Source organism: Thermobia domestica, chromosome 6 (genome assembly GCF_964235325.1).
Source record: "Thermobia domestica chromosome 6, izTheDome1.hap1.1, whole genome shotgun sequence".
In the NCBI taxonomy this organism is placed as follows: Eukaryota; Metazoa; Arthropoda; class Insecta; order Zygentoma; family Lepismatidae; genus Thermobia; species Thermobia domestica.
Window position 1 is genome coordinate 2,946,429 of NC_137459.1, and position 16,971 is coordinate 2,963,399.

A 16,971-nucleotide genomic window follows, 5' to 3' on the forward strand; every position below is an offset into this window, starting at 1 on the left:
TACCGTAACGACACAAAACAACTGTAACGAATACGTTCCATTAACTCGTTTTAGCTCGGCCTACGGCCTTGCACCTCGAACTCAAAAATCTAGCAAAGTTTCTTTTCCTATTTCAACTACCTAAAAGGTAAGATTTTGTATTTTTTTTAAGCCCATTTAAAATAGCACTGAGATTTTTCATTTCCCTTTTTAACTCTTAACTATTCACTTTTGGCAGTTTTCCTGTGGGTTACTCCCAAAAAGCTACATTCAGGCAGATAAATTTAATATGGATTTTATAATACAACACGAGGTCCACGGCGATAGAATTCTTTACACAATATTAAAAAAGAGTTAATGAATTCTTCGCTTATTCAATTTGTTACTTACTCCCGGCGAGAGCTCAAGTGGTTCGGATTCCACGTTAATCAGTAGGTCCCGTCTCACGTAGCCTTGCTGCTGAAAGGGACGTTAAATTCAAATTCAACTCAATTTGCACTTACATCTTTGTAATTTGACTTATGTACTTTCATCTAATCTTTACGCAAACAAACTGAAATCAGTTTGTGCAAAAGGAAAAATAGTAGAGATGAAACTTTATGAACACTTTCTCTAACCTCATTCTTAGTTAAAGGATAACATGAAGCAAGACATTACCAACCAATTCTTCGTTTTAAGTTTGTTCTCCTGTCAGTAACAATCATATTATACTTGGAAAAGAATCTCTTGACATCAACACTTGGGACTGGCAACCATATTGAACGTAACGAGCTGACAGCAAAAGACCCGTGGTTAACTTTTAAACTGTTTAACAATGATACAATGTCAACTTCCTTACCCTCACTCTTCAATAACCTTACTTTCAACTTCAATAACCTTAAATTCATGGTAAGCGACCAACAGATCATGGACATTTTCACCACAGTCAAGGATTTTAATAACAGTTCAGTTTTGTTGATGTCTACCTCTTTATCAAGTGAAACAGTTTCTGGATCAAATAACTAGCAGAGCTTTTAAGTTAATATTAGAAATACGATTTTTAGTTATTATGAGCAATAATTAGCAGGAATTCTACTTTTTCGTTTTTATTCGCATTTATCACAAGTAATGCAGAATTTCTAAAAAATTCGCGATAATATAAATGTCATTTCTGGCTCTAAATCGAAAAGTTTGAGGTTTCTGGAAACACATATGCATTTTTTTAAACGTATTCCACATATTGCAGTAGCAAAAAAGTTTTGTCTCTAAAGATTAGTCAATACTAAAATATGATTCCTATTAGTTTTCTTTAAAAAGTTATTGATCTATCTTAAGCTTTCTTTCAATATGACTGCTATAGTTCATTATTTCGAACACACAAAAAGGAAAGAAGACATTTACTTACTACCTTTCAATATACTTACGATAATATTTTTGGTATTTTTCTTGTTGGTATTGTTGTTACGATCTGGCCCCATAGAAGGGTACCTACTCCAAAGAAAAGGCACCACATCCACTGTTCTACGGTTAGGCTTTTGGTTGAGAACGCCATTCCTCCGAATTGAATTATGACTACCTGGTGCAAAGAAACGACAAAATGTTAGAGTAGAGTTAACGAATGGGGATTGCTAATGAATTTCCTTCATTGTTGAGCATTATTCTCAAATCTATTTACATAGTTTATTATATCTAACGACTGTAATTAAAGCCTGAGTTTAAGAATCCCCTCAAGTACTCAGTTACGAAGTTATTTCTATCAGAATCTCGATTTTGAACGGATGCGTCAGCGGATTTCAATAACTACTGATCACAATTGTAATTTTATCTTATTAAGCAGAAACAAAAGCGAGTTTTCGCACAAGTTAAACTGAAGGTCTTGTCCGTAGACCGTCATCATCATCTCATAAGTAATGTCCGGATTTGTATGTAATTACATATTTTTCCCTTCATATGTAGGTTCGTCAAATCCTTAAATGTTTGTGATTCACACCTGTAGGGTGCTTTAACTCAAGTTTCATATTACATATTTTTAAATATTTTGACCAATATTACATATTTCTATGGTTTCTACATATTTTTTACATAAAACTGTCTTAAAATTTTGCGTTTGCTGAAATTTTAATTTAAAATAAAATAAAAAAATAAACTCTCCAACTGTGCAAGGCTTGCATCTAGATTCAATTTTGTCATGTATATCTTTTCATTTCTTCACCGAAAGAGAAATATCTATCTTTTATATATATATATATATATATATATATATATATATATATATCAAACCATGTTTCGCAGAATTTTCGCCGATAACAAAAGAAATATAAGAAGAAACTAGTAAAAATCCTCCCTCCGGGGTACATTAGCAGCGCTCTTTATTCTCATCTCTGGAGGAAAACAGATGACGTGCCTGACAGGCGACTGGCCAGGAAATTCCTAAAATGAAGTCTATTTGATTGTTATCGGAGGTCGAACGGAAATAAAGATGAAAGCAAATCCTGCAATTCAAGTTAAAACTGTATGCTAGTGTGCTTCCGAAAATTTACTGCAAGAATTCGTTCCAAGAAGCTGGCGACAATGGCAATATCATAGCAGGTAACCTAAGCTTTCAAAGAACTTCGCTTGTTCAACTGAATGACAGGAGGACAGTAGTATTGCAGTTGCAAAACGCAGGTGTTCTGTATTGACCGTCGAAATTAGAAATGGCTCCGGTTGCTTCAACTTTATCCGCGAAATTGCGGTCGTGGGTAACTATTGATGATACGTTTACTAGGGACAGTAAAGTGATGTTGTGCCAAGTGTGTGATAATAAAAAAAATGGATGTTCAATGAAATCTCAGAACAACATGTACGAAGTGCACTCCATGCAAGAAATAAAAATTGGCGAACTGCAAAAAAACAAGTACTCTTGACACAAATGCATCAAGATACTTCAGTGAGTGAGTTTTTCAAAGACTTGTGCCAAGCAATGATAGCAGCAAACATTCCTTGGAACAAATTTCAAGTGCCAAAATATCGTGCTTTTCTGGAGAAGTACTGCTGGCGTCGAATTCCTGACGAATCCACTCTTCGAAAGTGTTATCTTGAAGTTTGTTATAGGGAAGCTATAGATACCATTAGGGCAGAAATAGGTAGGTCATATATTTGGATTTCTGTGGACGAAACAACAAACGTTTTGGGACGTTATGTAGCAAATTCAGTGATTGGAAAGTTAAGTGAAGATGCTCCATCTAAATCCTATCTTATTGCGAGTAAATTGCTGGAACGTACGAATCATTCCACGATTGCTTGCTTGTAAACGACGGTCTTAAACTGTTGTGGCCGGGAGGAGTTCAGGAAGAAAAATGTCATTGTTCTCTATACAGACAGTGCAGAGTATATGTTAAAAGCGGCTAGAGCACTTACAGTTTTTTACCCTCACTTAATTCATTTCACCTGTATGGCCCATGCTCTTCAGCGTGTTGCTGAAGAGGTGAGGGACAACTTTTGCGAAGTAAATAAACTAGTTTCTTCCACGAAAAAAAATGTTTGTTAAGGCGCCACAACGTGTTCAAGCTTACAGAGATCAACTGCCAGACGTGCCACTTCTTCCGGAGCCTGTGCTAACACGATGGGGCACTTGGATACAGGCAGTACATTTCTACAATGAACATTTTCAAAAAATTAAGCCTGTTGTTCATTCATTTCCATCGGAGTCTGCTGTGTCAGTTGGCATTGCTCAGAAACTGTTTAATGACTCAAAAGTAGCGTGTGATATCGCATACATAGACAGCAATTTTGGTTGGCTACCTACAAGCATGAAAAAGCTAGAGACTGTTGGAATCCATGGAAATCATAGAGAATGCAAAGAGACTGCTGCAAGGTGTGTGTGGAGATGTAGGAGAAAAAGTTCGAAAGAAACTAAATGCAGTGCTGAAAAGAAACCCGGGTTACGACAGCCTATTGGCAGTGTGTAAGATTCTTAGTGGTGAAACAAGACACCCCCCTGAAGATATTTCCCCCAACTACATCCCCCTGTTGAAATACGCTCCTGTTATCTCATGTGATGTGGAGAGATCATTCTCTGCATACAAGAATATTTTATCCGATTGTCGACAAAATTTTACTTCTGATCATTTGAAAATGTACCTTCTAACCCATTGTGCAACAACACAGTTGAACTGCAGGCACATCTTTTGTAAGTACTTTATTTCAAACTAAAAATGTTCATTAGTGGAAATATTCTTCAATCTTAGTTCAGCTGGTATTGTTTAAAAGATATAGGACTGCTTTTCCCTGCACGAAATAAATATATTTAAACAATACATTTCGTCTTAAGTTGATTTTAGTATTTAAATTTGTATATTGCGTATAATTCATTTCAAGATTGGGCCGTGGTGACGGATGCGCATATAGTGTAAAAGGTTCTAGATTTGAAACGGGACCACACCACACTACATGAGATTTCTGACGTACAAATGCCGTTTGCATTGCTTTTCTCGGGGTTTCCTGTTTCTCTCTAGCCGATTCACATCTTCCTTCATTCGTGCCTGATTTTTATTATCCTGCAATCAGTCACGTCAGTGACGTATGACTGTCTAAGCTGTTCAAGCATTTCACTTCATTGGGGGACTTGCATTAAGCAGGATAAAGTGTAGTACATTTTCCTTTTTATTTTCATAATTCGTTTTAAATATTGCATACTCATACGCGTGTTAATATTACGTTTTCATAAATATGTAACATGTAATATTACATATTCTTATATATTACATATTTCTTACATTTTTAAGCGAAAATCCGGACTCTACTCATAAAGTAACTGCAAATGACCATGGGTTCACCTTGCCCACGGATCTTCACGTCAAAGACCTGCCTTCGGGCAGAACCCCACATCATCGCCCATAACACTTCACTACAACATGTTATCAATAGGACTGCACATCAATACCACGCGTCTCAAGGGAAGAAGAGCATAATTACGGCCATTCTTTCATTTAACATCAATAATGTCATTTGTCTTCCATACCACACTTACTGTAGTTGCAACTGAACCGCACCACAATAGCCTCTGGAGGCAAGATTTGAAACTATTCTTTTCCTGGAATTGTGGGGGGAGATTGCAACTTATGAGCAATGGACAGACTAACATTTAACTTAGTTTTTGTAAGATATCCAGGAATTTTAAAGGGAGCTTTAGCCCAAAACCCTCCCCGGAAGTCTGCCGCTGCCCACGGGGTGCAATGTCACGAGTCCCACAGAAGAGACGATTATAGCCTTTTTTCTCGTTTAGCATTCCTAGTATCGTTTTTCGTCCATGCTGCACTTACTTTGCGTTGTGCAGCGCCACAATTACCTCTGTGGCGAACACTGGGACTAAATGTTTTTTCTACACCAATCATTTCTGCATGTTTCTGTATATAGTCCTACTAAGTTTGGTTGCATTCTGTCAAGTGGTTACGTCTCCAGAGTTCTCTGAACAGCGATACTTTTTTTTTAAATGACAACCTGGTATATAAAATGAGGGGCAATTGGGGAACGTCAGGAACAGTGTCTTATTAGCTTTCGGAGTCTCGAGTTAATGCTGCCAAGTTGAAAACTGAAAGAGAGTCCAGTGATGAATTTTTATATTTCTGCATTAAATTAAACTTTTAACGCAGTACCACTAACTCGTGACTCCAGAAGTCAATATGGCACCGAATTTTACATTCCTCAGTTAAAGCTCTTGTTTTGAATACTTTTTATTTCATCTCTGAAGTGTTAACGAAACACTTATAGAGTACAATCATTTGCGTCAGATTACGACTTTTAGAACAGAGTAATCTATATTTACCGACGACACATCACATGTTAAACAGCGTGAACAAACCAGAATAGCAGCTAATGAGACCAAAAGACAAAGACTATCAAAAAATAAGCAGTCTCGAAAAAGAAAGAAAAAATGAAATATCGAATTTTATTGTTTCTCGTTCACCTATCAGTGAAAAAAAGAAAAATATATATTCTAAAAGTACTTTTTAAAATATGCCTTAACAAAATGAGATTTCATAATACCACATACCTGGGCTGCGCATGTCCCAATCCAAATAGAATAAAATATAGGATTCGAAAAGAAGCCTTGGAATACGTTTCTTTGTCCATGAATTTTTCTCGCATTTATTTCATTAAATAACGTCATCATAACAAACGAATTAAATATGATAGTAAAATGCTGACTTGGTCCAGCACCAAGCTCTGCCCAGCGTCCTGATTCAATATCTAACATTCTATCCCCTGAAACAAAAAACCAAAATTAATTCGTCGAATGGAAGAACCTTAAGTGTACTATAGAATCACGTTTTCATAGCTAACTATTGCAATTCCATTATAACCGGTAATAGATTTTGCAAATTGTAAATAAACAACATTTTCTGGAACAAGATAAATGTACTTACTGCTGGCGAAAGTAGTTCATCAAAGTCTTGATAACAGAAACTCGGAAATTTTATTTATTTATATATGTTTCTGGTCATTATGGGCATCTATGGCCCTAAGCTCATCACATATGAGAGATGACGTCCCTTGGCGAACACATTATCAGGGGTACGGGCAAGATAGGAAACGACCTGGGACCTGTATGTTGGGTACTATCCCAGCATCTGCCTGGTGGGAATGAGGAAAACCCACGGAAAACCTCACTTAGGATGACCTGAAAAATAAGTTACACTTTCTCGACCCAGTGTCCTCATCCAGAAGCTTGGAAAAGCCAGAAACGAAATTAAATTAGAAAAGCACTCGAGAAAGCGACAAAATCTCAAAACTTAACAACTGACAAATAGCTTATTAAACACGAGAAAATTAGTTTTTTTTTTTTTTTTTTTTTTTTTTCGTAGCACCGAGAATATACAAGACGGGAGGTGGTGTTAAGATACAGAACAAGTGACAAATAATACCTACTTTACGCATAGTGTTCTTACTTGTCTAATGGCTAACGAATGTACGTTTGGTGTGAGTGGGGTTCCGAGTTCGATTCCCGGTGGGAAAGCATCGAACGAACCAGTGATTCACAACCCACTTTAACTGTACATCCCGAGATTTTATATATATATATATATATATATATATATATATATATATATATATATATATATATGTATATGAAGTATCCGGCCAGGAAACGACCATACTCTGAGCAATGATAGTATGGGTTCTGACAAGTAAAATAGTCTAATAAACCATAGGTCCATTCCGCCGCTTCGTTGTCACGATATCGAGATATCGACGAAAAGACTATTCTATGTCGTACACATTGCTTTGAAGGTACATGTTTCCGGAACTAATGAAAATATCTGAGTCATTCAAAAACAGGTAGGTAGCACACGTAATAGGCATTAGATATTCTTTACTCTCACCGATTCCAGTATCCCGGAATTAAAAACTTCCACATTTTGACCCTCAAATCTGGGTATCAAACCCTAATGACTCAGAATGTAATGAGGAATCTCACCATCCAATGTATGCTATAATACATACCATGTAAATAGCCAAAACTGTGTCGTAATACGACTAGTATCGTAGGGGATGCATCATAAAAAGGAATGAATCAATATCAAACTTCGAACCATTGAGTCATTTGAAAATGTACTTCCTGCTGTATCAAAGAAAACTGAGCGATTTAAAGCAAGCAGAATTGGATATCAAGTGTGTTAACGCAATATTATGAAACTATCATGCATGAATAACAACGCAACATGTTGTCATATGTACTTAGTTTCTCTTGGTTACCAAGAGATGGCAGTATTAAAAAGAATTGCAATTGCATGGTAGGACACAATAACGAATGAACGGAAAGCACTTAACGTCTTTCAGTTCTTATCTGCAGGACAGTCGTAAGTGTTTACTGCGTTAGAAATTACAGTAAATTTTTCGAAAATACCTCTCTTGTCTTCAATACACTTACCACTTCGTGTTAGGACATTCGTTGTAGCCCGTCTCAGATCAACCCGACGTTCTCGTATGGTAACAAAGGCTTCATTAATTCGGGCAATAAGATCTTCGCGTGTACGAAATCTACTCCCATACACAATCTCCTTTACCCAACCCCATGTACACAAGTCTACAGGTGTTAAGTCTGGTGATCGTTGTGGCCACTGGACGTAGCCACCAAGGCCGGTTCATCAACTGTAATTGTACGAGTATAATGACCGTGTCCCGTCCTTGTTGGAAAAATGATATTTTTCGTGTGGCTAGAAGAATATTTTGTAATTGCAGTGGGAAATCACGCTGCAGAAAATGCACGTAGTGTTGACCCGTCATTCGTTCTGATAACAACGGGGCCAATAAACAAATCAACGATCCCACAATACATGTTTACTGCAAAACATTCCTGGAAATTTGTCTGGACAGTTGCATGCGGATTTTTATGCATCCACTGATGTGCGTTGCGGGTGTTGTTCACGCCTTGTCAGGTAAAAGTAGCTTCGTCCGTAAATAGAATACTATATGGAAGTATATCTCTATTTGCCTGCACCCACTGACGAAACTTCACACGCAGCTCACCGTCCCCTGCATGGAGATGTTAACCTCGTTGTATATCAAAAGTATGTAAACCATCTTCGAGTAAAATCCGATGCATATACGATCGTGCTACACGTTCGCGTTTGGGAATCCTGCATACGCTAGTTCTAAGACTTCTTCGGACCAACACTAAAATATTGTCTTCCTCGTCGGAAGTGTGCTGCCGGGGACATTCAGATAGCAACTGTGCACTTGGCAGCATGCCAGTGTTATGTAATGTCCCATACATACGCGAAAATCTGCGCCTATCAGGTGTTCTGCGATCAAGGTACCCTCGCCTACATTCTTGTAATACACACCTTGAACTACAGTTGCAAAAGCCATAGACAAAAAGCATGTCTGCATACTCGGCATTTGAGAACAAATGCGGCATTTTGTATAGTTTATGCTATTTAGTATTGACTATACAGTCACCTCGTATAATTCAGCTCAAATTAAATTGTACTAGTTAGTGAAAGGTGTGAAATTTTTGTACGCTGAACTTGTAGACGTCACATCAATATCTATAACATAAAGTACTCAAACAAAATTAGAAAGCATGTAGCTGTATAGAAATACGGATAATTCTTTACTTACCTACAAACAAAAGAGTAAATATTACTGTGAGCTGGTATACAGCCTGCCCTAAGATATTTTTCATCATTGTTCTTGATATAAGAGGTTTTGTTCGACCATAAGGCTTTCTTAACAAAAGATCTGGCGTAGGCAGCTCTGTGGCTAGAGCAAGTGATGCTAGGGTGTCCATAATGAGGTTCACCCACAACATTTGGACAGCCTGAAAAGAATTTAAATTGATCAATTTGAAACAGAAACTTCGACTATTTTTAAGAACATAAGACGCTACACAATAACAACTAAACTCACAACTAGACTATTACTTCAACTGTGTAAATCGAAAGTGAAAATATTCACAACCAAAACTACTTCGACTTCTAAATCAGAACTACATTCATTTCTCTATCTCCGAATTCGGCCAGGCACCGGTATTACACATGCACCATGTGTTAACAGAATTCCACTTTTGACCAACACTTCATCAAGAGGTATGATGCACCTACCCGTAAAATTGTCCTACAAAAGCTATATCTACTTTTAAATTTTACAACGGTGCTGATCTTCAATAGCCACATTTTCAGTGTACGGAATAGATTAAAACCTATTTTTCTTGGATAAAGTATGTACTTTTTATACTTATGGTTAGGTTAACTGCTTTGATTCTTCTTTCGATCCCCTTAAAACTTTAATGACGCTCTCTGTTAATGACTTCCCACTGTAACCACCCGCTTTTTCCCAGTATACACGCTTGCTAATGTGAGAAATTTTCTGCCCGATTTTAGTTTCTTTTCGCCCTTGACAGTACAATGCTGATTAAAAGTGTTCACCACAGTTTATTTCGTTACATAAAAATACAAAGCACCAATGGTAACTAGTGTAATGTCATCCATTAAAAGAAAGAAAAAAAGTGTTCTTGATTACTTACCTTTAAAGGGCTATCTTGAACAGCACAAGCTCCTATGAAAGCAACAATAACAGCGACTACATTTACTGTGAGCTGGAATTGAAGGAACTTTGCTATACTGTCATATACATTTCTGCCCCACATCACAGCTTTTACTATGCTACTGAAATTATCATCTGTGAGGATGATATCAGAAGCTTCTTTCGCTACATCTGTTCCTGCAATACCCTGGAAAGGAAAATTCACTTTAACGACTTGTTACAAACACAAAAACTACATTGCAATACTTCTGTTTTTCGGTATAATGAATGTAAAACTGATCGCGTTATAAACTGTATTGGCCCCATAATGTAACAGTAATTGCTAGTCAGTACTTCGGTAGATAGACCTTCTCGACCAAAAATTTTATTCGTTACCAAGAAAGTGTCAGCACATTTTCCAACAGAAGTTCCTTGCCGTCTTATAACCAATAAATGAAATAACTTATGGTTTACGTTCTTATGTAATATTGATTTCACGTATTGGACCAAATATTGAACTGGAATGAGTTGATTTTGAGTTTAACATCCCGTTCAGGAGCGAGGCTATATGAGACGGGACCTACTGATTAACGTGGGGTCCGAATCACATGAGCTCCCGGTGGAAATCGAAACCGCTTAGTCACGAAAACTGGAGTAGGAAACTTTAATCAAGTAACCGAGGAGAAGTGCTCCTAACAGAGCTTCACTCCACGAAGATGAGGACAGAAAACGAGTGATCTAACTACAGGGAAACCTTTCGAAACAACTGATATGAAACTAAGTTACATTTAATACGTTACAAATATGTAGAGTAAAATCAGCTTATGTAGTAGCCGACCATATCTTTACAAACCATTTTCATAAAAATATTGAAGCCTATGAATTAGAAAATAAAAAAATTAGATTAATGAAGTAGTGGAATAAAGAAAGTGGAGGAAACAGGAGAACCCCGAGAAAACCCACGCACACAGTGTTTGTCCACCACAAAGCTCACTTGACGCAAGCTGGGATCGAACCAAGGACCCCCCTATAAATTAGAGTGTGAGCTGAATATTGTAAAATCATTAGTCTTCACCATACTTAAAAAAAGAAAAGTTTATAAGATGGATCTATATTCTGTAATTAAGAACTGTACAAATATATTGCCCACAAACTCACAATCATCACTTTCCTAGACATTTGTTGTAATTTTTTGCTTTTCAGATTATTTTAAATGCATTCACTGCTAAACTCGTCAGTGTTTAAAATTTCCTTCACTGATACTGATGTAATAAAGAAAAGCGCAGTACAAACAAAATCAAAGGATTAGCCGAATACTGCCATATATAGAACATAGGAATGAGTTCCACAAGTTTCCGTATGAACAAGTCGGAAAAGGTTAACTGTTCGTAAAAGATTACCAATACACCACGAAGTGCAAATTAGAAAAATTAAATGAAATCTTTGTTTTACGTCCCACGTTTGTGCCGGTTAGGCTAAAGGAGACGGTGATAATGAGAGATGAGTGAAATGGTGGAATGAAGAAAGTGGGAGGAAACGGGAGAACCCCGAGAAAACCCACGAGCACGGTGTTTGTCCAGTACAAAGTCCACACGGCGCGAGCTGGGATCGAACCAGGGACCCCAAGCAGCGGAGGTGAACGCTCTACCACTGAAAGTGCAAATTACCATACGAATTACAAGACAAGGGATGTCCATAATTTACGGCTGTCTCATGGTTAAACGATTAAAGTTTCCGCCTTTGGTACGAAAAGACTCGAGTTTGATTCGCAGTGGGACTGCATTTAGTTCGGATCCAAGATTAAGTTGTGTTTATGTCTCATATAAGATTGATCTTGAAACGGACGTCAAATTCCAAATAAACAAAGCTGATAGTTTGGTAGTCTCTTCACGGACACTAGGTTTCACTCAATTAGTTTTAAAATTATTATTAATATTTACTATATGCTTGAAATTACAATCTGACTGACTCATATAACAACTCAAGACATGCTTTTTTTTTTACTAGCCTGAAAATATTGAATCCATTCAATCCAAATAACACGAAAAATACTACAGAAGGGATTAAATGAACTTCTTCAGAAGGCCTTTTCAACCTTTTGAATCTCGCAGTCATGAGAAAATCAAAATCTTACAAAATGTTTGTTAATATTTCCTATTTCCACCTTCCCCTCTTAAATTTTCGCGGTACGCCATTTACCTAATGGTTATAAACTCAAATGTTTTGATGTTCTTCAATAAACCTGAGAAATGCGTGAAACTGAAGTTTGTCATTAGAGATTAAAACAAATACAGCATACTTCCGAGTATCCGGCCCAGTTTTCTTTTATCGTAATTAAATGAAGGGAAGGCGTTACATTGGCAACATTACCAAGGCATTGGTAGCGGGCGTCTGCTACGATCCTCCTACGTGTCGTGTGCAAAATACAAGTTGTGACAGGAAAAGAGCAGCGGCAAGCGGCTACGCTTGCCACTGTTCCTGATTATAACTGTACAGTATGTAGAGTACTGTATTCGTAAATTGTTCTTGGGGTATGCTTAATGTTCATAAAGAAATAAGTTCAGAGAACTCCGGTCTACTCGGGAGTCTACTGTATTCACAACAAAGTAATTCAAAAGTTTCAGGCGGAAATTCAATAGGTATGATTACTGTATAGATAGTATTTTTTTTTTTTTTTCACGTACGTTAATCCTGAAGTCCGGAAAGAAATGGCTACATAACCCTCCACCTAACAAAATATTGATAGGGCCTGGAAGTTGAGGAAAAATCCTCTTTTTAACGAGTGCCCGAAGACGAGGCTTAGCATAATATATGTTCATTTTGGGTCATTGTAGGCAAAAAAATGGTGGATTTTATTTGTCCTTTTTTGCCTTTTTCGGCGATTTTTTATTAGTGTTTTTTAAAGCTTTTTATAGGTCTTAACGTCTTTTTTGCAGTTCTTTCGACAATAAATTTACTGGCCAATAGCTCAAATCACCACCACCTCATAAACATATTTTCTTTAGTAAAGAAAATTCAAAAGATAAGACATTCATCACGGACTGGATTGATAAGACCAGATCTGCAACAATCACAAGTCAGATAAGAAGGCGTAACAATATCCTCCAGCAGGGGGGTGAAGGTGAGGAAGTTTTCTTATTTTACTTTGGACTTTAGTTTGTGCAAGGACAGACCGTTAACATGCCTAAAATTAAGTCTAAGAAAACTTCCTTTTTGCGTCAGTTTGTGTTTGAATTTGGAGCACAAGTTTTTTCTACGGATGGAAATATTCTTTTCTGCAAATATTTTGAAGTGAAAGTGAGTACAGAAAAAACTATTCCATATCCAATAGCCCGTTGGACGTGAGAAACACGTGAAAGCAGCTTCCCGGGCCGCGGAGAAAAAGGAAAAGCAGCTTCTATTAGGACAAAATACTAATGGACATTCTAAGTCGTCTCGTTTTACAAAGATCTTTGCAGTGCCTTAGTTGGAGCAAACATCCCATTGGCAAAGATAAACAATGAAAATTTCAAAATGTTTTTAGAGCAGTATGCAAATCGAAAGATTCTTGACGAGTCGACCCACCGGAAGGAGTATGTGCACCGCTGCACCGTTTCTTACAACTGTATATTGTATACTACCAGAAGTATGTATTTCTTGAGCATTATATTCATGATATTCTTGAGCATTAAATATGTAATTTAATTACATTGGGTCTTGCTTTTACGTCCTTTTTTTTTCAGTTTTTAGGTTCTTTTTTTTTTTTTTTTTTTTTTTTTTTTTTAGATATTTTCAGGCCTTTTTGGTCCTATTTGAATTTTTAGGTCTTCAACTTCCGAGCCCTAATTATTAAAATAAAATAAAATTAAGAAAAAGGAAAACTGACATTGTTATTTACTTACCATAGCAAAGCCAACGTCTGCTTTCTTTAAGGCAGGACCATCATTTGTACCATCGCCTGTAACAGCTACCACTTCTCTACTTTCACTCAATTTACTATCTATTATACCTTTCACCAACGTGTATTTGTCAGTTGGTGAAGACCTGGCTAATACTCGTAGTCTCGGCCACACTTTGTCTAACAAATGTTGTTGTACCTACAGAGAACATGCAAATGATTAAATTGACACATGTATATGATTCCTAAGTAAGAAGTAACGTTTATATTTGAACTCTACACTTGTGTTTTACTCTTCTTACGGAGATACTAATTTAAGTCCTTGTATTACCTGGACAACGTTGCCATTTACCTAAATGAATGAAGTTACTGTCCTTTACGCTAGCATGTCGATCACCAGCTCCCCCCCCCCCATTTCAAACATGACCCCATTCACCATACTCTTACAAAATTTATACACCTTCCGGTAAATGGCAACGTTGAATTTTCATTTAACATTGGGCGCATAAAAGAGAGTGCAGCCCAAACGGCTCGTCCGATTAAAAAAAAAATAATTCACTTTAGATTGAAAACATCATATTTGGAGAAGGTTTTCCCTTTTACATTTTGGTGTAACTCTGATAATAACAGTTACCCTATGACAGGGGACTTTCGAGACACCCTGTATATTGGATACAATGCAATGTACTGTGAAGATATTGCATCCAACAGGAATATCTCCTATCAGAAAGCCAGTTCGGAGAAATGTGACTAGCTTAAAAATCTAAAAGAATGGATACATTCTATTTCTTTTTAAACTTCCATTTAAAAAATCTAAATAATTAAAATAAAACTTTCGAGAATCAATACAGCTTCGGAAAAGACAAAAAGAGGTTAAATTGTCCGTACGTTCTAGGTCGGTAGGCACTCTGAGATTTCAGACAAAACAAGAATAAACTACTTGCATGTTTCAAATCGAACGTGACTTCAAGATCGATTTTACATAATATAAGCACTACCGAACATGTTTCAAACACACTTTGTTACTAGTTACGTATCTCGAATTACTTTCAAGGATCCATTCCGATTTGGTGAATTCAATTGCTGACAATGGTTGCTAGCACTGGATTCAGCACCAAAAGAAACAGAGAAAAAGACAGTGTTTATTGGCAAGACCGTATACAGGGTGGGAGACGAATGAGGGTAAAAAGATAGAACTTAGACAATGTCTAGAAATGCCACGTTATTTTTGAAACGAGTAGAGGGATTGAGGTCAAGTGTTAGATATGAAGAATGCATGCAGAATTCCACTGAATAGGCGTCATGTGAATCATGGGGAACATCTGAAAAGCCGCCGTGTTGGAACTAGTGCAAGAAGAATGTACGGGAAAGGGATCGTGTGACATATGCCTCTGACGCACACCGTCTATTGAAATCAACAGTGACCAACACAGTTTGAGACCTCTGTTTAATTCCAACTGTTATGGACCTTCAGAATGTCTGTACGGTTGATACAATAATGGAGACAACAGTGGGCACATTTGAAAAATGATAAGGATGGACAATGGGCCTCGTCACAGCTGTCGCTGGTATTGAAATTGAAGCACTAGGCGCATTCATGACGCGATCGACAGGTACTGTTTGCCAATATCCAGTTTTGTAGAAAGCATATCTAATCATAGCTTAGAACTTTGGTAAACTGGAAGTGGGTGTGTGATTTTAAGTTAATGAAGTTGCCCCGCTGCCATATTTTGAAGTCAGAGGACAGAAGAAAGGTGTCTTATAATTTTACGAAATTCTTATACAGACGGAAGAAAAACACATCCAGCGGATGTATGAGCGACGTGCAACCAACATGAATAAGGAGTCCGGTAAGTTCAACATTGTCCGGTTTCTTCATCTTTATTGGTTCTCCATGAATCAACGAGAAGCAGCAGTTTATCTGCTGTATTGACGGCCAGAAAACGTCCATCATGAACTCTTTCAGGTTGTCCTTGGTCATTTGCACTTTTACCAGCATGTGAACGGATATTGGATGGATCGGGACGTTTGTTGGAAGGAAAGTGACCACCTGACTCGGTGCAGAAGAGTTACCTGGGATTTTTTAATTTCCCATCCGTGGAAACAAGATATATCAATATACTGTATTGGCCACTACCGATTTCTATAGATGATGTGCGTCAAGAGCCATATGTCACATGATCCCTTTCTCGTATATTCTTCTTCCGCTAATTCCAACAGAGCGGCTTTTTAGATTCCTTAATGATTCACATACGCCTATTCAGTGGAGCTCTACATGTATTCCTCATATCCAACATTTGACCTTAATCCCTCTACTAGTTTCACAATTAACATGCCATTTCTAGACATTTTCTACATTCTATCTTCCCACTTTGCCCTCATTTATCTCCCACCCTGTATACGTTGATTTTGATTGATTGATGGATGGATTTTGAGTTTAACGTCCCGTTCAGCAGCGAGGCTATATGAGACGTGAACCTACTGATTAAGTGGAATCCGAACCACATGAGCTCCCGCTGGGAATAGAACCCGGGTCTCCCGCGCCAAAGGCGCGTACGCTAACCGCTTAGCCACGAAGGAGCTCCTCATTTATCTCCCCCCCCCCCCCTGTATACGGTCTGTCACTAAGCACCCTCTTTTCTTTCTGTTTCTTTGGTGCTGAATCCAGTGCTAGCAATCATTTTCAGCAATTGAATTCACCAAATATGATGGTCCCTTGTTACTTCTCTCTGCCATACAAAATAATTGAAAAAAAAAAGGAAAAAAAAAAGAAGCGTCAATAGTATAATTAATGAATCGTGTGTGCTATATAATTCTATTACTACTTCCCCAACACAAATCAAGTAAGACAAACGTAGCGCTTATTACTTGTCATTAGGAAATAGTTCTCAATAGAGAAAGCAATTGATTACTATCTGTAACTGTAATATTCAACTAATTTAGCGGATTAATAATCCTGAGGAGTTACTTTAAACGTATTTCAATACCGAGACAGCACCTTTAAATTTATTGTATTCTTTTCCTGAGCATCCTCTTAAAATCATTTTCCTTTTACTTGTTTTGTATACCTTTTCCTGTTTAATCTCCATGGCATAAACAGAATTTTAGAATGAGACCAAAAATTTGTA

At 37.3% G+C, this 16,971-nt stretch overlaps 1 protein-coding gene across 15 annotated transcripts in view; it reads right to left on the reverse strand.

The window, feature by feature from the left end:
- PMCA (plasma membrane calcium-transporting ATPase 3) overlaps positions 1–16,971 on the reverse strand; it is a 765,800-nt gene that overhangs the window by 33,400 nt on the left and 715,429 nt on the right. For all 15 annotated transcript variants that reach the window (XR_014131792.1, XR_014131781.1, XR_014131782.1 and 12 more), the window contains 5 exons: positions 13,848–14,042; positions 9,968–10,174; positions 9,064–9,262; positions 5,993–6,204; positions 1,383–1,534 (listed from right to left, as the gene is read on the reverse strand). Coding sequence is in view for 3 of the 15 variants with exons in the window: in XM_081761243.1 (XP_081617369.1) it covers positions 1,383–1,534; positions 5,993–6,204; positions 9,064–9,262; positions 9,968–10,174; positions 13,848–14,042 (965 nt within the window). In the remaining 12 variants the exon portion in view is untranslated. The remainder of the gene's footprint in view (positions 1–1,382; positions 1,535–5,992; positions 6,205–9,063; positions 9,263–9,967; positions 10,175–13,847; positions 14,043–16,971) is intronic.